The sequence below is a fragment of the Drosophila nasuta genome, chromosome 3 (genome assembly GCF_023558535.2).
Source record: "Drosophila nasuta strain 15112-1781.00 chromosome 3, ASM2355853v1, whole genome shotgun sequence".
Lineage (NCBI taxonomy): Eukaryota > Metazoa > Arthropoda > Insecta > Diptera > Drosophilidae > Drosophila > Drosophila nasuta.
In genome coordinates, this window is record NC_083457.1 from 14,650,636 (window position 1) to 14,676,577 (window position 25,942).

The 25,942-nt window shown below is 38.1% G+C and overlaps 1 protein-coding gene across 1 annotated transcript in view; it reads left to right on the top strand.

Moving 5' to 3' along the window:
• The window catches only part of LOC132791100 (uncharacterized), a 53,367-nt gene that overhangs the window by 11,238 nt on the left and 16,187 nt on the right, over positions 1 to 25,942 (top strand). Inside the window, 1 exon segment of the mRNA XM_060799903.1 lies at positions 14,657 to 15,514. Coding sequence (XP_060655886.1) covers positions 14,657 to 15,514 — 858 coding nt within the window.

Consider the following 25,942-nt stretch of genomic DNA (forward strand, 5'->3'; position numbering starts at 1 on the left):
GGTTTTAGGTACATCCAATAAAAACTATAGTATATATGATTTCTGAGAATTTGGTTCCCATTGGATAAAAATTGTCATTAAAATTGTTACTTTTGTATGGGCTAAAACTTACTACAGATCTAAGTTGGCTTGGCTAACAATTTGGTATATTTTGCACTCTAAGGTGTATTTTGAAAGTAATACTATTATATATAATTATACCAATTATAAGTTTTGATATATGTGTAGTATTTTTGATTAATTTATTATATTTTGAAATGAATACCGTACTGTTTTGCTTTTATTCACGTGTATCTCACAATTGAACACACTCGACTGTAGCTTTTATGCTTGTTTCTGTATAATATTCTCAGTTTGCGTGTGCCGGGTAACTTGCAGTGAGTACATACACACTCAAGGGCTTGCTTGTTGGTTGCTTTTTAACTTTGGTTTCTATTTCCAGTTTTGCACGTTGCATAGTCGAGTGGAAACTGAAATACAGCAAACAACGGACGAAAATCAAGCGGGTGGCGAGTGGCAAGTGACTGTGTTGGCAAACAAATCGAAGCTTTATTCAAGTGCTACGATATTATAGAAATTGTAGTCCGGCATTTGGTATTGCTATTGGATTTATTCAATAGTTGCAAAAATATGATGCTGGCCATTTGCAAGCAGTCAAAGGGGTGCGCTCTGCCGTTGCAAATTCAATTAAAAGCCATTGCTTTGTTGCATTAAATTCAAAATTTCATAGAGCTTCCAGTTGACTCAGTCAGTCAGTCAGTCAGTCAGTTTGTTAAACTTGCGCGTGTGAAAGAGAGAGTGCGAGAGAGTGTGTATGAGAGAGAGAGAGAGAGAGTAGTTTGTGAGTGCGCTGTGCGAGTGTTTATTTGTGTCAAGGATGTGCACACAAAATCAATTATTTTGTAAGCAGGCAAACGCACAGTGGCAACTGAAACTGCTCCCGCTCGTTGTCGTTGTCGATGCCATGTGCAATATGATTACATCATTTTCACTGCCAGCTCACAGTTGTGGCAATAACAACAATAGCAACGGCAGCTTCAAACCCAATGCCAAGACAGTCAGACAGTCAGACAGACTGACAAGCCAAATTGCAGTTGAATGCGAGCGCCGTCATAAATTTCCGCTCCTTCGACAACGAGCTGCAGTAGCTAAAGGCTAAAGGCGTCTCCCGTTCGCTCGCTTGCTTCTCACTCTTCCCTTGAATGGCAAATCGTTGCGAGCAATGAAACTTGTGGCCGCCAGGGATTTGGACAGCCTGCAATAACACTGATTGAATGCGCCTCGCCGCCGGGCCACAGCAAAAAGCTGGGCAACTGGGCAACTCTGTTTCTGTTGCTGTTGCTTTTGCTGTTTCCTGCCATCCAGCAGGGACTGATCCACACACAAACACACTCGCACACATCGTTCAGTTATTGGCATTTCCGTTGTCCTTGTTGGTGCCACAAAAGAGAGTGAGAAAGAGAGAGAAAGATAGAGAGAGACTCACAGATTCGTAAGTAAAGTGCTTCAGGTTGGGCATAAGAAATTCATAGGCATATCCTTCTCACTGTCGACTTGCGGCAATTGAAGCTGCTTTACGACCATTGTGTCTGAATGGCAATTCATTGCGCTGCCAAACAGATTGCAGATTGTCGATTGTAGATTGTAGTTTGCAAACAACATTGATTAAGGTTATGGACCGCCTCCTCCCCACAACAAAATTGAAATTAAATTTGCCAGCAAATATCACAATCTGTAAAGAAATTGCAATCGCATATGCGAGCCAACTAAAGCTGCTTTGTTAAATATTCTAGCTGATTAAATGGCATCAACTTCCTGTTGTATCTTAGCTTCGACTTAAATAATAATAGCATATTAAGCATAATTATAATTTCAATTCTCTGCCGGCAGGCAGGCAGCAGGCAGTTAATTCAAACATATCTGCATCTGAACAGTTTTCCCCTCAACTCGCTCTTCTTGCCCTTAAATTGTCAGCGTCAACTGGCTGCGATGAACACGAAGTTCAATTAGTTACCAGCCTAATTAGCCTGGCTTAGCAGCCGCTTTGCAACGCGTCGTGTTGCCTGTCACCCTCATCCTCCCCTCTACCCTCCCTTAAGGTGCTTCAATCCGGCAACCTTCGCTGCGGCCACATCCGTTAATTACCGACAATTTGCAGTGCAATTTGCATGAGGCTGTCAGCCGACAGTTGCCTTCTTGGCTTAAGCCAGCCAGCCAGCCAGCCAGCCAGCTAACTTTCTTGGGGAGATGCAAATGGCGTTTGGTCACGATTTTGCCAACAGCAGGCGACAACAAACTGAAGGCATCTCGCATTCATGACAGTCTGATTGAGTGAACGATTCTCTGTCTAGCATGCATTGCATTGATTAAGACATTTTGGTAGCCTTTTGCAACAATTGCAAATCGGACTCAGTCCATGCACGGACCACGCCCACTGTGCAATTTAATGCAATTATATGAGGGGCGTTTCGGCCAGCAGATTGGAGGTTTGGAGTTGCTTCTCGCTACTCGCTGCTGCTGCTGCTGCGGCACGTAAATTGCCGTGGGACCGGCTTAAGTGGAGCGACATCCTCTGTCGTGCCCCTCGTCGAGTCCTCACGGATCTGAAGCTGAAGCCACATTCGTTTGCCGTTTTGGTTTCCTTTTTTTTGTAGTCTGTGTGTGTGGGTGTGTTTTTTTCGTTTTGCTCCCATTTTCGCCTGAGCGCAGAGCTCAACGCTCGGCGGTGCAGAGCAGAGCGTAAATTATTCAATGAGCATTGTTGAAAAGTTGCAAATGAAATTCAACTGAAGAATTTCATTACGAGTTCAGCAGGAAAAAAACAAATAGGGAATTGTAGTGCACAGTGAATAGAGGAGAAGCAGCGAGTGATGACGAGGTTCGCAGTAAGGTGTGCGGAATAGCAAATCAGGCCTCGAAGCCATCGAACACAACATATTAACGATGGCTTTGTTGATATGCTAGCAGCGAGTGGCGAGTGAAAGTGACGAGTTGGATATTGTTCCTTTCGCTCTTTAAACTTTTGGCAATATTTAATTCCACTTTTTAGAGATTGGACATTAACGAGTTAGAATAACGAGTTAACATATTTTTCTATAACTTTTTACATTACTGGTAAAATACCTTGTGATTAGTTGTAGCCTTTTTACAACGAGTAATGACCAGCGAGTGAAGCAATTGCAATGTAAAAAAGCTATTCAAAGAATGTAATAAATCTTTTTAGCGATTGGAAAGTAACGAGTTGCAATGTCAACTTAAAATATCCTTTCTTTGTAGCGAGGAAAAAGTAGCAAACGTACATATTGTAACGAGTAACGACTAGCGAGTGACAGTGGCGAATATAGTGCTGTAATTGCAAAGTAAAAAAGCGGCTCAAAAAATTTAAAACATCTTTTCAGCGATTGGAAAGTAACGAGTTGTAATGACAACTTGCAATAGCGAGTACAAATATATTTTCCATTTCAGTTTACATACTGTAGCGAGTAAAGTTGACGAGTGTCATAGGACGCACGAAATCTATTCACCATATTTTCTCTTTCTCAGAGATTTGAAAGTGGTTTCAATTCGTATCAGTTGGACGAAGTTAACAACCGGATTATCGGCAAATATTGATAATGCATTGAAGCCATTGAAACCATAAACAGAGTGACATGTCCAGTCCACCTCCTTCTATCAGTACCTAACATAGTATAGTAAGTGGGAAGCCACAATGCTGTCCACAACTGTTTACAGCTCATTTGATGAAATTAATGCCATTGTGTTGTCATTAGAGACACGACAACAAATACTCGTTGCCTACTCGTATGTTGTGTTGTGTTGTGTTGTTATGTGTGTGTATAGTATGCAAAGTACCGGCGAATGTTTGACAAATTAATGTTGATAAAATTGTGTGGCATAACGATAGGCGTTTCCTTCTGTTCCTTGTTCTCGCGTTGTTCTTGTTGTTGTTGAACCTTTCAATTTAACGCTGTGCGAAGAGCAAACAATGCGAATACACTCACTTGTATGAGTATCATTCACGTTGATAGACAGGTGCGTTGTTAACTGACACACCCACACTCACACTCACACTTACACACGCCCACACCTTGCACGCACACTCGCATACACTCACACACACTTACTCACACTCGGACTCAAGCTTGGGACTTTGGCACATTGCCTAATTCCGTGCGATTCGATTTTTGGGCGCGGTTTCCGGTCTGGCGTCCTTTTGTTTGCCCGTTAATGGGGCTTACGGCCATCTAGATTGATATATGCATAAATAATGAGTAATAAATACACGCGCTGTTTAAATATGATTAAAATAATGCTCCCAAGTGCCAACGAAATTCCCCTTCCTCCTATACATACATATTTGATGGATGGCTTTCGATACATAAATTCCACATTATTGCATTAACGCTCGCTCTCTCTTTCTAGCACTTTGCTTGTGTTTTGTCTCCCTCTCTCTTCCCCAATATGTCTGAACTCTGACATAATATGAAAGCTTTCTCTAAACAACAGCAACGATTAAAAGTTCTTTGAAAACTACCAAAAAGTTGAACTTTCAAAATGCTTAAAGAAAGTTTTTAGATAATTTTCATTATTATATTTAAGCTTCGCAGCTATACAATACATCAAACGCTTGGCCTTATAATCACTTCGAAGTGACATCAAGAAGTTTGCATGCATTTCCAATAAAACTTTTATAATCGATACAGGTGTTTATAAATACTTCAAGTACTCTTGAAAACAATTTTTGTCAATATAAATTATTTTTATCTAATATTTTAATAGTTATTTCTAATTGGGAATTCCAGAACAAGATTTCTGCCAAATAAAAACCGTCAAATTTTTGTGATTCAAAATTTATTTAAGAAGAAAAAATCGAATGACAGAATAAAAGAAAGTAGTTTATTGTATAGATATACCAAATATAAATTTCGATAAATTGTATATCAGTATTTTTTTTTTGAGGATTAAAAAATCTTATAATTAATTTAAGAAATAAAAACCAGATAATAATCTATTATACATTTCGCACTCTATAGAATATTATGAATGCAGTTTACTGTATATCGATATACCAAATATAAATTTCGGTATGTTGTATGAATTAGTATTTTTTGACATATTAATTATGTTTTGTTTCTTCTGCTTTTATGCAAAAAGCATAGCGAGTATTCCACTATCGAACACACTCGACTGCGACTTTCTTACTTGTTCTGAATTAGGATCTATCTAAATGAATTTGAGAAAAATGGAGGAATTATATTAATCCTTGAATAGTTACAATTTAATTCAGTGCCAACATAAATCTTAAAAGCTAGCTCTATAATCTAATAAAAGATAGTTCCTATTACAAAGATTAATCTTTTTCTTTTCTCACTTATTAATAATTAAATTTACTAATGCTTTATCGTAGGAAACAAATCTGCACCATTCTTGACATTTCGTCTCTGTCCATCCATCTGTCTTTCTCTGTATGTTTATTTGCCTTCGTCTCTTTATATACGTCTGTGTGGTTGGAGTATTTTGGGTTTGCGGAGTGGAGTGGAGTGGCGGAAACATTGAAATGATTTGTCCCATTTGGAGGTTTACTGCGCCTTGGGGAGCACTCGCTGAATTATGCACACAGCACACTGTAATTGTCCTGGCCCTGCACGGCATGGCATGGTATTATAACACGGAATATAGCACGAAATACGGCACAACGCAGCAAAAAGCTCTGCTCGATGTTTCGTGATTTGTGCTTTACGCATGCTAATTTGACGTACACTTGAAAGAGATAGCAGAGACAGCAGAGAGAGAGAGAGAGACAGTGTGTTTTGCATTTACAAGCGCGATTCGACAGGTGGAACAATCAGACAAGCTCAGAGAGCTTTTAATGAGCTTAATTGCTGTCAAGTGCATTAAAAGCTTGCGCTTGCTGCCTCTTCCACATTATGCAACACAGTGTTCTGTTGCAAATGAATCTGTATTATCAGCAAAATGATTGCATAATTCATGGCGTTGTTGTCTCTGTTGTGTTGTGTTACGTTGTGTTGTTGTGTGTGGCAGCTGCGCTAAATTGAAAGTAGCAAGCGATGCCAAAAACAATGGCAAATGACCGACCGCGTAACCAGCAGACGAAGTGCAAAAAGAGAAGCGAAGTAGCTGAAAAAGCCAACAGCAGCCAGAGAAGTGGATGTTTATGATTTTGACAACAAAGTAAGCGACGGCGGTGGCGGCGGCGTCGGCAACAAAATGTGACCAGCATCAAGGTGAAATGACAGTTGTTATTGTTGTCGTTGTCGTGCCAGTTGTTGTGGCAACTAGAGGAGGCAATGGCGGAGAGGGGCGCTGCTACTCATGACTCTCTCTCTCTGTGTATATCGCGGCCCGTCAAGTGACAAACAATTATATGCAGTCGCTGCCCTTGCGTTGCTGTTGCTGTTGCTGCTGCTGCCAACATCTAACAGCGACCCTTCTTGGGCTGCCACTCGCGCTGCCTAACCTCTCTGTTGCCTTCTCTACAATCCTCTCTCTTCTTTGCCCACTTCTCTTGTCTCCTCTCTTTCTTTTCCATCCATGTGCCATCGTCCCTAGCGAGCGCTGTGAGCTTGCTGTCTATCTGTGTGCGTGTGTGGCTGTCACTTTTTTACGTTGCTGCCAGGCAAACACACAGACACGCATCACACACACACACACACTCACATATTGCATTTGGAAATTTGAGTGCTGCTTGCGACATGTTGCAGCCCTGCCGCTTCTAACGCCCTGCCTGCCACAGTCGCTGCTGCTGTTGCTGTTGTTGACGTTGCTGCTGCTGTTGCTGTTGTTGCTGCTGTAGCTGTAGCTGTAGCTGTTTTGCACTTGCATTTTTCTTGCACCATTGTTGACAAGCGTTGAAATTTGACACACACACACACATATACAAACACAGCGAGTGTGTGTGTGTGCATTGTTTGAATTGCCTGTCGAGGTTAAGCTGTAACATTTAAAGTGTTGTCGGTTCCGTTGCCGCTGCCGTTGTTGTTGCTGCTGTTGGTGTTTAGCTCAAGTGCACTTTTGGTTGCTTCCTCTTTGGCGCTGACAGCTGCCCCATGCCACACACACGCACATACTGCATGCTTTGTGCTTAGTTTTCTTTGCAGCAGCATTTTAATTGTTTTTCCAAATATTTGCAGAGAGCGAGGCTCTCGACAAAAGCAGCAGAAGATTAACTCAAATTTTGTGCGACTCGAAACTGACTAATTGAATATGAATATTCATATGCATTGATGTTCATCAAATAGAGTAAGACAAAAGACAGAAACAGAGAGAGAGAGAGAGAGAGAGATAGAGAGAGAGAGAGAGATAAAGAGAAGTTGCATCTATCAACACTTGTCACAAAATTGTGCTGGGTCAAGTGCGCCCTCTGGCGGTGGACAGCGTCCAATCCACAGCAAACTCATTGTGTCTGTTGTTGTCGAGGGAGGGGAAGAGGTGTAGGGGGAGGGGGAATGAGCTGGGATACATTGTCTGCCTGTAGAGGCTTATTAGACGAAAGCCTTTCAACTGGCAAAGCCAACAACACACAAAGGACATTTAACTAGCTTGCCACTAGTTGTGTGTGTATGTGTGTGTGTGTGTGTGTATGCCTGCTATTAGCCATAATGCATACACTCCATTATGCCAGTGCTTTGTTTAAGGTTTTTTTGTGCCTCGTTGATTAGAGAGAAAAAGAGAATAGCGAGATAGAGACAACTTGTTGTTGCAACAATAAAGAGCTTAGGCTCGTCAGTTAGTCTGTTGGTCAGTCGCCACTTGCATAAGACACACAAACACACACACACACATCACAAAACAAGTAAGAAAACTATGGACGAGTGTGGTCGACTGCGATATACCCGTTACCATTATTTGAAATAAAAGCAAAACAGTGCAGTATTATTCTAAAAATAAACCAAATTAATATAAAACAAAAATACCTCAGGTTAGAATTTGTATATTGATATATGTAGAACTACATTCAAAATATACCATACAGTGCAAAATATACCAGATTGCCACCAAAATCTACTAAGGTCCATACAAAAGTATTTTTTTAAAAATATTGTACAATTTTTATCTGATCGCAACCAAATTTTCAGAAATCTTAAGGACTATAGCTATTTTTGTATGTGCTCTAACTTCAAATATAATCTATTTGTTAAATTTTAATCGATTTGGAGAGGCAGAAAGGGGAGTGAATAAAATTTAATATGCGTTCAAACATGACAAGTGCAGACGAAAAAAAATTGTATTTCTATCTCTTATAGTCTCTGAGATCTAGGTGTTCATATGGATAGACGGACAGACAGACAGACGGACAGACAGACAGACAGACAGACGGACATGACTATATCGACGCAGATTATGAATATATACATATATACTTTATAGGGTCGGTGATACCTTCTTTTGCAGGCACAAAGTTACAATACCCTTCTACCCTATGTGTATCGGGTATAAAAAACCGAGAGATACAGAGAGGGAGAGAATGAGTGTGAAAGCGAGACGACAAACACAGAGCTCGTTGTGAAGCTGTCCGCAGTCGACAGGCACATGAATGTTTTAGCTATTGGCCACGTGTCTGGGGCAGCTCTTTGCTGCAACAACAACAACAACAACAGCAAGAAGAACAACAACAACGGCAGCTGTTGCAATTTCAATTATCCACAGCTACGATGATGAATATTTCATGCCAAACATTTTCGAATTTCATCTCGTTTTTCTCTATCTCTCTCCCTCTTTCTATCTCTTTTTCTCTCTCTCAGTTTGTTCTGCTGGCTTAAAATACGAAAACTGCTTGTCCAACGGCTCGTATGCGTAATATGCATGTGACATGCATTTTCAATGCTGGCAAATTATTGGGTTGTCTGCCCATTGACATTCTCATAATTGCCAATAGTTTATTTTTTTTTTATTTTGCACTCTGCATTTTGTCATTCTGCATTCGGCTGTCGGCAAATCAACATTGCCGCATTTCAATGCAATTATTGTGGCATATTTATGGATTAGACTGTGAATAGTTAAAGCCATTTTGTGTGTGTGTGTGTGTGTGTGTGCAAATTATTCGTGCACAATTTACGCTGTCAAAGAAGATAATTACTCGCTCTTAAATTGTGCTTCCCTGTAGTAATATTTAAATATATATATTTTGGCTCTGTGTGTCCTTAATTTGCCATCGCACAGGGGCATTCTTGAAGCTCATTTAAGCTACTTTATAATTAATAGTTAAGGTTTTTGTGTGTTGAGTCTCTTTGGCCTGCTGAGTCTCTTTGGCCTGCAGGTAAAACCGTTTCAAACTTCACATTTTTGGCCATAAAAAAACAATTCGGCATAATTAAGTGTTAGCCAGCTTGAGTAACAGTTGGCAGTTGGCAGTTGGCTTGCAACTTGGCCACTTCATTTAAGTAAGAGCCTGTGTATGTGTGTGTGTGTTTGAGTTTGAGTTTGTATCGCAGCCATAACATCAGGACTTTAGTATCCGGTTTGCCAGCTCTTGTTACTCAGATTGAGATTGAGATTCAGCTTCAGCTTCAGCACTCACGTCAAGCGCAAACTTTTCATATTTTCCCTTGAATTTTGCATTAACCAAAACTCGCGAAACTTTTGCAAAACTTTGCATTTTGCATTTTCAAACTGTTTGAACAACCATCGGACTGAAATGGGAAGCAACTAATCAGCGCCGACGGCAAGAAACATGGCGGAGGGGGACGAGTGGAGGGCAAAGGTGGCCCAGGGTCAATGGGAAGGCTTGGGTCAGGGCAGAGACAGGGGGACAGGGGGGAGAGGGGAGGCAAAGGTCTAACAAATTGTAATGTCAGTTCATTCTGTAATTTCTTATTTCGCTGTTGCGCATTGAAGAATTTATCTTATTGCTGTCTTGTATTGTCCGTGCGCTGCTTTTCCGTTCCGTTAACCCGCTCTCCCCTCTCTTCTCCCCTTTGTCCACTCGGTCAACGGGTCGCGGGGTTACGACAACCCTCGTCCACCGCCTCCTCTTAAGCAATCTCCGACACAATCCTGGGTCGCATTGTTGTGCATTGGGCCGCAGCTGGTCTGCCATTAAATCAACAATGGCGGCGTGTACACGTGCTTCTCTAACCGTGTGTGTGCGAGTGTGTGTGTTTTATATGTGTGTATCTGTGTGCTGTGTACTCTATTGTATTTATTGTACTCGCATACCCTGCAAATTTTAATCGAAATGCGTGGATACCAGCTTGCAACAAGAGTAATACAATTTTTATATTTTTAAATATGGAAAGCTTTGCTTAATAAAAGTTTCATTTTAAAAATTTCTTAATTATTCAGCAATTTTTGAAATGAAATCTTTATATATATAATGAAACTTTTATTATAATAAATATAACTCAGATCATTATACAATATTTGAGAAATTCAAGTATAAATTCAGCATATTTTAATGAGAATATTTCATTTGGTGGCTATCATAAAAAATATTTTTTAATATTTTCAAGACATTTCTTCAAATAAGCTTCATTTTATGGCGACTTAAGCAATCTAAAATAGTATATATTGATAATATTAGAATTAAGTAAGTGAAATCACTAAGAGCATAAGGAGAAAATGAAGTAAATATTCACTATATTTTATTGAAAATATTTTATTTGGTGGTTCTTATACAAAAGACTGCACACAAAATAGTGTGGCAAGGGTAACTTTACCTAAAATTAAATACTCTTAGATATTTGTAGAACGATTCTAAAAGAAGTATCGGTTAAAGAAAGAGGACATAACTTAACAAAACATATTTTAAAGATTTTAAAGTTGAACAACTTAACCTTAAAAAAGATTGATTTTATTATATGTTACGCAATTCAACTCTTGTGTATTGTATGTTTTTATACCTTGAACAGTTATAATAATAATGAATATACATAGTTGTCTCTTTGATCAGAAGAAAATATTTGAAAAAAATTTGTAATCGATAATCGAAAAAATATTTTTGGAACTTTCAAATTTTCACGTGTTCCCCATGTATGGACAACTAGAGTTTTGCGCGTATAATGACAAGTTGTATATCAAAAGTTTCGCAATGAAAATATCTACCTGACCAAATTTCATTAATTTTTTTTAATATTTACATTTCAAAATGTAATTTATAAATCAGAAAAATCAGTAAAGGCCCATTTGAGGTTTTCCAGTTTATATTGTGATATATTAGATTTGTAGAAAACAAATTTATATCTTGATTTATTTATAAAAGCTAAAACCTATAAGTTTTCCAATAAATAACACAGTATCAAATTCTATTTATCCTCCAGCGTTTTCTTAGAAAATGTATTAAAATAGTTTATTTCTAAGGAGTGTAGAATTAAAAGCAACTTGAGGCTAGCATTTAAAATGAACTTTAAACTATGAAATATTTGAGTAGTCAGAGCTGTGTTCTTCAACCTTATGTAAGTTGTAAATAATACATTTCATGCAGCTCAGTTCAAGTTTAAGTTGATTAGAATAATTTTGGCAGAGATTCGCTTTGCACATCACATCGAAAGGTCAATCGTCGATTGTTATGGCAATTAAACATTATCGCAGATAATGCCTAATTTGATGGCAAACGTTTAAGTGCAGATTATGAATGAACTTATGCAAGACACTTTCTCATAATTGTTATAACCCATAATTGCCAAACACTTTAGTGCAGCTTAGACGTCATGGTAAATTTTGTGTTGCTTAAATTTTTGGTGCATGGAGAAATGCGATTCAATTTGCTGGCGACTCACGCTTCGAGGGTATTTTACAGTCTGAGCTTAGTTAATCCCTTTATGTGTCCGTTGACCATTGTATGGCTTTTCATTTGTCTCTCTCGTATTCTCTTTCGCATTCGCATTCTCTTTTTCTCTAAACTGACTTATATTTGGTGTGCGTGCTGCATCGAGTGAGAATCCAACTTATTGCTATTATCCTGGGAAAAGGTAAAAAGAGTAAAAAAAGTGGAGTAAAGCAGGGGCTCAGGCAATTGAGTTTTTATGCGTCGTTGATTGCTGCACATATCTCTCTGTTGCTGCTGCTGCTGCAATATTAATACTACCTGCAATGCAATTTCAACACTTACTTCTGCTGACTTTGCGATATCTTTTGAAGCTGTTACCCTTCTTTATTTTGTTTTTTTTTTGGGAGTCTGTTACACTTGGTAATCAATTTCGCTTGTTCTTCGGTCCACATGTGAGTGGTCTTAACGAGTTCGCTTCGCTTGCTTCGCGTTGATATCGGCGGCGCCATAAAGTATGCTACGATAATTTTGTTCCGTAAAATATTTGTTTTCCTTTTCCATTTTTTTGTTCTTTGTGTGTTCTGATTTTGTTGTTGTTGTTCTTGTGAGTGTGTGTGTGTGTGCGCGCGACTTGAGTTTAATGCCGGGGCATGTGGAAAAGTGGAAAATTCCAACGAAGTGCGGTCATTTTAATAACGAAAAACATCAGCTCTTTATGCACTCTTATGACGCTATAGTTCTTGCTATTGTTGTTGTTGTTGGTTTTGCTGTTCGTTTCCTTGTTTCGCTTCTATTTTACTTGCTCTTCTTCATGTTATTGTTCTTGTTGTTGTTTTATTTTATGACTTTCACTGTTGTTGTAGCTGCATTTGTTGTACTAGCTGCAAAAACCTTTTTCAATATGCGAGAGTACTTTTTGTTTTCTACCCCGTTGCTTCTTCTCCTCGCCTCCTCTCGCATTCTCTTTACTCTCCATCTCTTTATAAACCTATGTGTGCACTGTGTTTGCCACTAACCAGTTTAATTTTTAAATAAATTATATCATTTCCACACATTTGCAATTATCAGTCAAAGTTTTCGTTCACAGGAAGTCACTCTAAGCTTGCACCTCTTAACTATTTTCCATGTCCTCGTTTAAAATCTCTGCATTGTACCTAAAAAAATAGTTAATGGTCATACACTAGAAAACACTAATAGTTCTTCGTATTTAAAAGTTACTAATTGTTTGAAGTATTTGCAACTTTCTAATTATAACAACAAAATTTTGTGTAGCTTAAAACTTATTTTGAGGCATTTGCATGCCAAAGCTAACAAAATAAATTGAGCTCTTTTAAACATATTTAATACATAAATTTAATATTATTAGTCTTGGCTTCTGGCTCTTTTATTGAAGAGAATAATGTTGTGGAGTATTTATGACAATATTTTGGAGATTAACTTGAAAATATTCTTTTTTCTAATAGTCAAAGATGCTGTCAAAGATAATGTAATTTTTAATTTGTTGTATGTTTAATCTTCGTCAACTCTCTGATTCTTTAAGTGCATTGTTTACTCGTTATTCATTCGGTAGTAGGCTATTTTAACTTTGTGTGGATATTTAATAGGCAAAAAGAATTCATCTGCGACCTCATATATGTTCCTAATCAGCGGGTCAAAATTATGTCGCATCTTTCGTGCTTTATTTGCTTCGTTTGGTCTGTTAATAGTCTGGCCTGTTTTGTACTTTGTGTCTTATTTCGATCGGAATGGTATATTAATATACTAAATATAGCTTTTGATACATTTTAGAATTTTTTTCTCGGTATATTTCAAGTCGAATTGCGCGGTCACACTTCTTGAAAATGGGTAGCGGGCAATGGTATATTTATATACTAAATGTTGATTTCAGTATATTTTATATGTATTTTGTTGTTGTATGTATATTTCAACTTTTATACAGCTTTCGTGCTTATTGAAAAATTATTATGGTAGCGAGTTTCTCCTTCCCGACTGGATTCTTTTCCTTCATAAGTGCGGGGTAAACTAAAAATATATTAAATTCTGTACGTTTTGTCAGACTTACAAATTTAATATTATTTATTAAAAATATTATTATTGTGTTGGGTTGTTTGACAATTCTCTCCTTCTTAATTAATGTTGTATTTATATTATTTAAGGTGCTGTAGATTGGTTTTTAGTATGTGATGAATAGCATAAAATGGGATCAATTTTGTGTGTTAATTTCAACGACAAATCGATAAAAACCAATTAATACGCGTAAATTTAAAGAATTTTGGTACAGACAATAATGACTATTGTTTGTAGAAGTTATATAAGAAATGCATTCCAATCTGGTATATTTTAGCAATATATGGTATATTTTAAATGTAGTAATATGTAAATATACCAAATGAAGCCTTTGACACACTTTTAGTATTCTTACGGTATATTTATAGGGTAAATTTTAAAATTAACACCACACTGTTTTGCTTTTATTAAAAATGCTTTAAATTTCGAGTTTTGCTTTTATTAAACTCGATAGAGTTTTTATTGTTAATAGTTCTATTAAATTCTTGCCCGCAAATCTTATATATTCTTGACTTTAAAAGGGTTGGATAAAATAAATTATATATTTCATAATTTATATAATTTGGGCTTAAGTCTAGTAGACAACAATTTAGCAGTAAAAAAACTGAAAGGATACCACAAATTCGATCTCCCCGATAGTTAAGTCCAAGCAACTGAAATGATGTTATATAATATATAATAGCAGAGTTCATTGGAAAACTGCTATTTCTGTAAATTTAATACTAATTATACAATTTACTTATTGCTTAAACAGACAGATAGTAAATAAAAGAAGAGAGAAAAACCAAATATAATTCTTAAATTCTTACAATTATTCTTGTGTTGATTTTGGACTAATTAATTGTTTGCTGTTTGCCTTTGCAGGGTCAGTGCTCAGCTGGTACACTGCCCATGGCCTGGGTCGATGAAGGACCTGGCCCGCCAATCTGTCCGCGATCCTGTGCTGAGCAACAGCCAACGGACAGCAGCGCGAGTTCGAGTGCGAGTGCAAGTCACGCTGCTGATAATAAAGTCAAGTACTTCAGAAATGCCAATACGATTAACTATAAGTCGCGTTTAAGCCACAGCAGCAGCAGCAGCAGCAGCAACAATAACAATAAAGCCATGTCGCGAATGCGTCGTGAAAGAGAATGGCAACTGGAGGGAGCCAACGATGCAGCCACAGAGATGGCATCAACAACAACAGAACGCGAACAGGAACTTGAGCTGGACATGGAGGAGGAGTTAGAGGCATCCACGCTGGCAGCCACAAGTAGCAGCAGCAATGCGGATGAGCTGGATGAGCAATCGATGCCCACATTGCTCTACAGTCATCTGCAGACGCACGAGCAACTCAGCGCAAATGAGCAACAACAGCAACAACAGCAACAACAGCAACAGCAACAACCACAGCAGCAACAACAACAGTGCCTTGATTACCTGGGCGATGCCGCCGAGACAAGTCCACAGCATTTGTGCGGACTGCGATCGCCTGGTCAGCTGCTGGCGCGTCTGCGCTCATTGCGTTTGCGGCATTGCTGCGAGCGGAGCGTGTTCAGTGCTCTGCATACGCTGGCGTTGAATGCCACGCTGACGGATCGCAACGAGTGTGTGCGACTGCTGAGCGATCTACTTGAAGTGGATGCGTTGTCCAATCGCATCACCTGCGAGCTGGCCGAAATACTCTTTCGCTTCGACTGTCGTCAGGTGTATTCGCTGATCAATCAGTGCGATGACTGCAAGGTGAGTAGGAGAGCACAACACATCTCTCTTTCTTTTTAGTATATCTATTATATACACAACTTGTGCGTCTGCATTACATCATGTTTTAATTAAATGCTGAACGGGTTCAGGAAGCGGCCAGCAAAAAAAAAAAAAACTCTGGACTGGAACTCATTTAAATTCAGCCCGTTAACCCCAAAATATGCCAAGCCCCCGACCCCCTATCCACACCCACAACCTTTTAAGACAAATGAAAACAAGCTAAACTGGCTTCGAATGTAAGAGCTGAACTAGGCAATACCCTGTAGCTGTCATTCAGTACTTTTAAGTCAGCTAAACTACACTCGATTTCTTTTTTTGTTGGGTATAACAAGCTTAAGCTTGCCAGCAGCAACATTTGGCATTACCAACCAGAGCAAAGCAAAATCCTGCACAGGGCCCAACACTTCCGCGCTGCGTGACATTTTTAGCTGCTCATTAATTATTGAAGTCGTCCCCCTTCTTCTTCTTCTATTTCCTTTTCTCTGACAACTCGTGTCCAGCAGCCCACTTCAGAAATCCGCGCTCAGCAGTCAGTCTCATCTCTCTCACACTTCTTCTCGCTGTGTGTTCGCCTCTTTCTTTCTCTGCCTCTCGGTTTTATATTTCTGCTCGTAATTATCAACGTTGAGAGTAGCAGCAGCAGCAATGACAGCCGCGGCAGTGGCAGCAACGCGTTGCGGTTAATTTGTGGCACTTAGAGGTCGGCAACTGCCAACTGGCGGCCAAGCTGAAGCTGTTTGTGCCACATTTTTCAGTGTCTGTGCAAACATTTGACTGCATATTTGATGGCCACGCTCCCCCTCCATTCTTCCCCCTCTCTCTCTCTCCCTTTTTGCTACCCTTTTGCTGTTACTGCGTGTAATTGGCAATTATTTGTTGCAAGCCTTTAAACAACTTGGCCAGCAACCAACTGACCAGCAGCAGCAGCAGTTTTGCTTTCCCTGCAACACACTCGCTCTCTCTCATTCTCTAATGATGTCAGTGGTTGGAGGTTGCGGGGTTGGCGGCAGTGCAAAGCGAGGCAGCGGGGCGGGCGACAATGTGACCGCTAATGAGCGCTGCCTGGCAAAGGCAGCTGAAAAGCTCGACTGAATGGCCCAACAACAACAACAACGAGCATGTGAATTGCGCTGCTGATTAAGAAAAACTTGAGTCAAATTCTAAGCAACAACAGCAGTAACAACAAAAACAACAACAACAACTGGCATTGAGAAATTTAAATTTAAATTACGCATACGCCCGGTGCGACGCTGGCACACATTTATGTTAAATGACTGCAGAGCACCAGCAGCAGCAGAACAACAGAGTTAAACTATCGTAAACGGGTGGAGCATACAACACTCCCCCTTTTCCCTTCCCCTCTTTCTATTGCCACCCTTCGGGGGAGTCTTTAACATGCTTCTAGTTCGAAACGCGGCTGCTGTGGAAATCAGGTGATGCCACCAAAGAGAGAGAGAGAGAGAGAGACTGCGAGAGAGAGCGAGTCAAAAGAGAGCGCACAGTTCTAGTCAGCTGCTCACTCTCTCTCTCTCTCTGTCTGGCTTCTCTCTTCTGTCTCTCTCTCGTATTCAGCGTCTGCTCTCTCTCTCACATGACACGAACCTTTTGGCTGCTCTGCAATTTTTCCGCAGTTTATATAAGTTTTCAACGCATCTTTTCACTCGGCCTCGCAACATTTTCCTTCTTCTTGTTTTTTTTGTTGTGTTGTGTAGTTGCTGGTGCGCAAAGTTCGCTGCAGAGGTTGTGCCATAAAATGCGATTACTTTGAATTGCTGCTGTGTTACACAGCTTTTCAGCTTTTCGCTTTTTACTTTTCACTTTTCACTATCATCATATTTGATTTAGGATTTTCTTTAGGCTTTAGCCAAAAGTTTTGCCTTGCCACTTCCAGTTGCCACATTTGAATTGTTAACTGCGCGCGCTGCGCCGCTGCTCCACATTCAGCGGCACACACAGCTTCCAATTGCCGAAAACGAAAAAAGAATGAAAAAAAAGCGAACGGAAAAAAGAAAAATTAGAAAAGGAAAAGGCAAAAAGAAACAAATGTAAAGCAAAAAAAAAAACGAAAGAAAAAGAAAAATGAAAAAAAGTAAAGGCTCGCATTGGTTTCCAGTCACTTTTTTTTCCCCGAGTCGCGACTCCGACTTCGAGTTGCGAGTTGCGAATTTGAGTTCTTCGGCTCACATGGACAGACGACGACGAACGATGTGACGGACTCCTTGGAGAGGACTCAGTCTCTGGCTGGCTCTGAGTTTGTTGGCCAGCTTTAAATTAATTAACTCGACAGCTCAGCTCGGGCCTCTGTCTTATGCGACGACTAATGCCTGCTGCTTATCGATGTTGTGTCCGTCCCTCCCTCCCCCTTCAGAAAACATACTACAATATTATAATTGCTCTGTGTATTTATGATTACGTTCACCGCAAGTCGTCTAATTAGTCAAAAGGACTCTCGCTTGACATTGCGGCCAACCGCAAGGACCCAAGCCAAAACTACCAAAAGAAAGGGCGCGCTGATCATTTTCTCTTCACACACTCACATGCACACCTCACACACACACACACACACACACTCGTCTCACATGCCAATCCCATTTTCATTTATGGGTTACGAGCCTTTTGATGGTCAAATAAACGTAAAATTAGTTGATGGCCCACTCAAGACAAAGGCAGCTATTTATTTCATATTCCAGGTTCTCCAACATCTAAAAACTATTTTTGGGCAAACACACACACACATACATGAAAGTTACTTTGTTTTTCATTTCAATGTCAAATTCCTACACAAGAATGCTTTAACTATTTATTATGATAGACACAACTTTCGTAAATGAAATATATTTCCTCTTCTTTTTTGGTTTTGTTGGCAAATCCCATTTTCATATATTGCTCTAGTTTTAAGACCTTAAAATCAAATATAAAAGCTGAAGCTGAAGTTGAAACTGTTGAGGGATTAGCATATTTTTGTATATTTGCAATATAATCGATTTAAACTAGTTCTATTGACATTTATGATTTATTTATTTATAAAAATAACTGCAACTATTGTATGCAGAGAGCACTTTCTATTTTCGTTTCCCAATTTTGCTTTGCGTTTGCATCATTTCAGTTTGTAAATATTTGCCATTGCTTTTATTTAAATTCCCTTTTATTTTTTAAACACTTTTGTTATATTTGTTTCAATGATATTTAAAAAGTCGATTCTATATATTTTGTTTTTCACTTCCATCATTTCAGCTTGTAAATATTTGGCTTTACTTTACTTTGATGGCTTGTATTTTTATTATTTTTTACAAATTTTCACTCGTTTGACGTTTTATATATTTTTAAGGACTCAAATCTTATTCGTTTTTAAATCAATTTGTATTTATTTTTATGGATATTTACTTATTTAAAAATGGTTGCATACTATTAAAATTATTAATAGGCCTTCGGCTATTTTTAATAGATAAATTTTTTGAAGTTGCTTCACTTAACTTGAAAATGTCGATACTTATATTATTCTTTACTTCAGTTCGTGAATATTTGCGTATGTTTTATTTTAATTTTTTGTATTTTGATTATATTTAAAAGTTTTTCAATTATTCGACTTTTCCCATGTATTTGATAGATTTGAGTATTTTGTTGGCTTTGAAAATTGATTTCAATTTTTTACTTATTTATTAAAATTTTATGTAATTGAAAAATTGTGAATTATATTTTCCTTTTATTTCATTTCATTTCAATTCGTAAATATTTGTTTTTGCTGTATTTGGATGCCTTGTATTTTTATTATTTTATTTAGTATTTTGAAAAGTTTTTCACTCAAGCGACTTTTACATCATCAAAATAAATTTAGATTTACTTATTAACATTTGATGTACTTATTAAAGTTCATTTAAAAATATTGATTCTATATCCTGCTTGGATTTTTGCTTTGTTTTTAATTCATTTTTATTTTAAAAAGTTTTTCGACCTTTTCAAATTTTTTAAAGACTAGTTTTATTGGTTTTGAAATCAATTTATATTTAATTTGATTTAAATTCTATTTTTGATTTAACTTCTATATTTTGCTTTTCATTTGCCTCATTTCAGTTCGCAAATATTTGTTCTTGCTTTATTTTGATTTATATTTTTCTTTTTAAAAGTTTTTTATTCATGCGATTTTGTACATTTTTTTTAAATACTTCATTTGCGTTATTATTTTTATTAAAAATGTGTTACCTATAACTTTTAAAAACATTCTTTTCATTTAGTTTGTTCTACAAAAAATTAAGTTCGCAGGTTGTTTCTATTTATTTTTCTGCCATTTCATTCATTTGCTTTGCTTTATGTTTACGCAAAATATTTGATAGCATACTTTCAGGCACTACAAATGAATAAAAACCACACAATTTCGTGGAATTTGTGTACACTAAAAAGCAGCTCACTCATATTTGTGGATAATTCTTCAATGCTCTGCATTTTTACCATATTTTTTTGTTTCACAAAATGTTGTGTTAAATCGCAGCTGCGGTCAGAGTTCATTGCGACCGGGGTTCAAGGTTATACGCAATTTGTACACACGCTTCAGTTGTTGAGTTTGAGTTTGAGTTTCGAGTTCTCGTTTTTTTTTTTGTGTTGCTTTGGTTCGGTTTTTAAGCAAAGCTCTTTTTTATCGCATTCTGTTGCTGGGGCATCATCATAATCTATTCCCCATCGAAGATTTCGACACACACACACACACATACTTGGAATGTGTGTAAATTTGCATTTTACAGTTATCCACAAACACACATACAGAGGCTCATATGGAAGTATTAGCTGTGTGTGTGTGTGTGAGAGGCAAAAGATATCACAGAGACTCTTACGTCATCGTCAGAGTAGCTATTGGGGGGAGGCGTTGAAAGAAAATTGTCAAAAGCGGAAGTAGCGTAATTTCATAAATGATTGATTACACACACTTTACACGCATTCTCACTTATGTGCACACACACACACACACATACGTAGAGGCAAATGTGGTTGTTGTTGTTGGAGTTCAGAACAAGGCGACAGCTGACACATACACAACTATTGCCGTTTTGTAAAGCTCCTTTGCCTTTGCCTTTTTCTTCTTCTTCTTCATCTCTATCTCCATCTCCATATAAGGTTTTTTTTTTGTGTGCCCAACACTTCTTTGCCCTCTGCTGCTTTTACTTCAACTGCTGCTACTTTTTGTGCTTCTCGTGTTTGTTTTTTTTTTTTGTCTTGTGGTTTTTTGGACACATGTGCAAAGAAAACTTTGCTCTGCTTACCAATAATCTTGCGCTCTTCGCCAGTTTTTTGTGCCATCAACATCAGCAGTTGGTGCTACCTTTTGGCAACCGCCTTATACTTTATTGTTGTTGTTTTTTTTTTTTTGCAGCCAGTTTCGCTTTATTTACAATCTAATAATTTATCGACTTTTGCGTGGGCGACGCGCGGCACGTTTACTGAATGGGAAGTGGGAATGAGAATGGGACTGAAGATTGAGGAATGGGGGAATGGAGAATGGGGAATGGGAATGGGAATGGCAATGGAAATGGAAAAAGGAACGTCGTCAGATCTGTTCGACAAGGCAGGCGACAAGGAGCTAAATTGCGTGGGCCGCGGGCGCATGCAAATGAAAATGCGAATGCGAATGCGAATGCGAATACGAGAGCGAAGAAGAAAATGGGAATTAGAGTGAGGGAGGGCAGAGAATGGACAAAAGACATTGTTAGTTATGGCGCAGTGCAGCGAATGCGGCTAATGTGAGGCCAAAGACAGAGGTTGAGGTAGAGACATAAAGTGCGGGAGGCGGGAGGCGGGACACAGCCACAGCAGACGATTAATCAATAAAACGAAACCTGATGAGCAAAGACTATGTGTGTGTGTGTGTGTGTGTGTGTGTAGATGGACAAAAAGGACAATAAGGACAATAAGGACAAAAGGGACAACAGCCCAGCAGGAAATATTGAATTGTTTGTCCAGATTGTACAACGGACAATAGTTTTCTTCTTTTTTTCCTGGTTTTGGTTTTTTTTATCGGTGCGAAATCAGCTGCATTGAAAAAAGTGCAGTGCTCATGGCCCATAAGGGGGAGCGAGAAAGAGAGAAAGAGAGGAAAGGGCATGCGCTGCTCAGTGTGATTTTCATGATTAAATTTCCAGCTGGGTAACTGGGCAAAAGGGTCGCAGCCCAGCTGCCGTCGTCGCCTGCTCCCAACTCGCTTTCTCCCTTGCTCCCTTCGCAGTCCTCGAACTTCTACTAGTGCTGCTGGTGTTTGCACAAAGACTTGTCAGTCAACGCAGCATCAGCAGCAGCGCAATCACACACACATATGCAGACGGACACACACACACACACACCAGTCGGGACAATATGAAAAATGTTTTGGAAAACATGTTCGTAATCCACAATCGACAAAGATAAATCGCTTTTAGTGTGCTTCAAAGCATTTATTTAAATTTGCACTCCCCACACAGCTCTCCCTCTCACTCTCACTCTCTCTATCTCGCTCTCGCTCTGTCTCTATGGGTATAATGACAGGCGCGTATCAAGCAGACAAAAGGACAAAGCTAGAGAGCATACAGTTAGAAAAGTGAAAACCAAACCAAACTGAACCAGAACAAACCGGAATGAACCCAAAATGGATAAATTGTGGGGTGCAGAAGAAGAAGAAGCAGTGGGGGAGAAACTGGTAACAGGGAGTAGAGTCAGAGAGAATGAGAAAGAGAGAGAGAGAGAGAGAGAGAGAGAGAGAGAGCAACAAAGCAAACGAATTACTGCGAAACACTCAAGTGTCGGCGATTGTCTCACTCGTTGTCTTCATTCATTGTTGTTGTTCTTGTTTTTGTTGTCTCACTTGAAGTTTGAATGCTGTCGTTTTACTGCTCTTCTTGTTACACTTCTTCTCGTTGTTGTTGTTGTTGTTTTTTGTGGTCTCTCCTATGCATAAGTTGACGTCATACGTGTCTATATCGTCTGAGTGTGCGAGCATGTGTGAGTGTAACTGTAGCTGCGTATTAGTGTCATTCATACTTTTAGTTGTCAACATCCGAGTGTGTGAGTGTGAGTGCGAATATGCGAGTGTGAGTGCGAGTGTGAGTTTGTCTATGTCTGTGTCTGTGAGTGCATGTAATGAGTTGTGAATGACTCAGTCTCTTAATGAATTGACGTGTTTTTAACTTGAAGGCAATTGATATCGCTTCAATGTCTCTCTCTCTCTCTTTTAATATAAAATATATAAAGTGTCAGCTGCAGTAGAGAATTGATTAATTAATTGAAGTTTGTTATAAGATGTGAAATTGTTCCCAGAATTTATAACCTTTGAGTGAGCTTATACTAAGAAGAACTAAATTAGATTTCTGCTTCATCGATTTTATTAGTTGCAAAATTTCCAGAAATAATTTGGGGAACTGCATGAATTTGGTAGTACGATAAGAAATATTGAAATATTATTTAAAATAATAATATTAAAAAATTAAATATTATTCAAATATTAAAGTTTCTTTATATTTAAATAATATCAATGTATCATAGTGATTCTGAAAACTTCACAATTTTTCTATATTTAATTTTCATAATGTTTTAAAAAGCTTCTTGAAAAGCACAAATACTATATCTATTCAATTTCATTGGAGTGCAGAAATTAAGTGTTGTAAAGACTCCGTTTGTATTTAATTACATAAAAAAAAATAGATTTCGGCCATTTTCTGGCGAAAATGTTGCGTGTTACACTATCTAAACTAAAATGAAACACATACCGAAACATTTTTTTTTATTTGAAGTAAAGATGAATCTTATAGCTCTTGATTTGGACTTTAATTAGAGCTAAGAAAGATTTTTGAATTATTTTTCTGTTTTAATATAATAGCAAAAATTAACATATGTATATATATTTTATCGTAAAACAGAAAATGGTCCTTAAATCAATCTTAGTTCTAAATATAGTGCTAATCGGGAGCTATAGGAATAAATAATAAATAATAATAACTTCTAATTAAAATTGTTTTTTTTTTTTGCTTATTTTTTCATTGTAAATAGAGTTAAAGGCGACAAATTCCTCCAGAGAGTTACTAAAATTTCATTTCATTACTAGCATTAAAATTTAAAGCTTTGCGTCGTTCAATTTAACCAAATTCCTATACGATATTTTTATAATCATTTTCCATTTGAATATAAAAATTGTTTTATTCAAATGATTTATATTTATACATATTTCTAAAAAATTGTATTTTCATAAGTATTTATTTTAATTTTTTTTATAATTGTGTCTTACTACTGTTTACTGTGGTATTTTATATAACTACAAAAATAAATATGATTGAATAAAAATATTTATTATCAAAACTATGTATATCTTAATTTCCCAATCATTACATATATATTAATATGAATATTACATATATATCAAAATTGTGGAAGTTGCTTCTTTATTTTATGCTTTTCACATAATATGGAATACCCAATAAAAAGTATTGTATCGAGATGCATGTTAAGAAGCTCCATTATAAGTACGCTACAAAAGCAATACTGTTTACTTTAATCTATCAGAGTAAAATTGTATTACAGGGTATTTGTTGTAGCATTTCAATACCAACGACCACGATGATGATGCAGCAGTTGTGCGACTTATAAATGCTATTCTATTTTCGCTGTCATAATCGTTTGATTAATCTGCCGCACACATCCTGTTGGCGATGCCTTTCTTTAGCTGCCACAATCGCTGCCTGTGTGTGTGTGTGTGTGTGTGTGTGTGTCCTCCGTCAGTGCTTTGCGTTTGGATATTTGCCCATTGTCAGGCCATAGACATACACGTTGTATACACGATATCCTGCACATTTGTATTTATTTGCATAAATGCAGTGTTTAGTTTATTTTGCAGTTTCCGTCCGGTTGTCTGAATCAGTCAGGCGCTGCTGATAGTCTCTCCTCCCTCGCCTCTACTCCCCCGGGCGGAATGGAGGGAGGTGGGAGAGAGGGTGACAACTGCTTGTTTGTCTGCGCATTTGCCACTCGTTGTGGCATTGTGCAACCGAGGCATGCGACGGCTGACGGAGCAAGGCGTCCACGATTTGACAATGTGCGATGTGTGTGTGTGTGTGACTCGAGAATGGCGCCCAGCTGTAAACAGCATTCAGTGCGCGCCGCCACATTGGAGCACATATGTTGCCACCCCAGCTCCCTGCTCACCACCATCCACACTTCTTCTTGGCTGCTTGTGTGGCATATCTTTTGGCATTTCAATTATGCAGCCAGAGAATATTTAAGCGGCTTTCTTCACTCGAGGCGAACTTTAATTAAAATTTGCAGCAGTGTAGTTACATTTATTGCGGGCACTTGCAACATGCCATGCGGCATGAGGCATGCGGCATGCCACTTGCCATTTACCACTTGCCGCACATTAAATGCAAATCAATTGCACTTGACTGACGCTTTACTCCACTCTCTCTCTCTCTCTCTTCATGTTGCCAAACGCAATTGAATTGGCTTATCAAAGTTTTTCTGCCTGATTTGCATGCTAGGCCATATGACTCGTAATCCGATCTCTGATAACCCCTCCGACATGGCCTCCCCTTCTCATCACTTCTCTGCTTTGCCTACCTCTTGTAATTGCACTTGCAAATGAAAACAGTGCCTGAGCATATCAGGTGGCAATTTGCAACGTGCCTCAAACGACAGCAGCTAACATCATATTCTCTTCTATCCTATTAAAAGAGTGCACTGGACGAAGTGCAAGCGGGGGGGAGGAGGGGTCTTCAGTTAATGGTTCTTTTGCAGAATCTGTGCCAATGGCTGCTGCTGCTGCCTTTTTGGCATTACACACAGACAATGTTGATGCAACACTTTCCTACTTTTATGGGCTTCTCTTTAATGCAAGTGTGTGGACAAAGTTGTTGCACAAATTTAATTGTTGCCCAACACCAGCACAAAGTTGTTTTTATATTATAAACTTGACAGAGGTATTTTGCTTTAAACTTGGCAAAAAAAAGATACCTAGATCGTCTGCCAAAAGTTTAATCAGATATTGAAAGCCATAGCCAATTTTTAGTTGTTAGCTCTTTTTAACAATTTAGCTGCAATAGCAAGCTGAAAATGGTTATTGAGTTTGATATGAAATTGGTTTTTATATGTTTTACAGCGTTCATTTTATTTGTTATTTTTTTATTGTTATGCCAATTCATTTGTCTTTTATTGGCAGAGTTGTGGGTTTTTTATGGGTTAATTCATTTATGAATGAATTAATTAATTAATGGCTTTATGAAATTATCATTTAATTAAGCGTATATATGAAGTTTTCCTCATTGTTTTCCATATAGCTTGATGATTCGTAGTATATCCATGCTGTCTTTTTCAAAAGTTACTCAAATCAGCTATCAGTCTTTAATTGCCTTATATTTTGTAGTATATTTTGAAAGAAGTAGTATATCGATATACGAAACATAT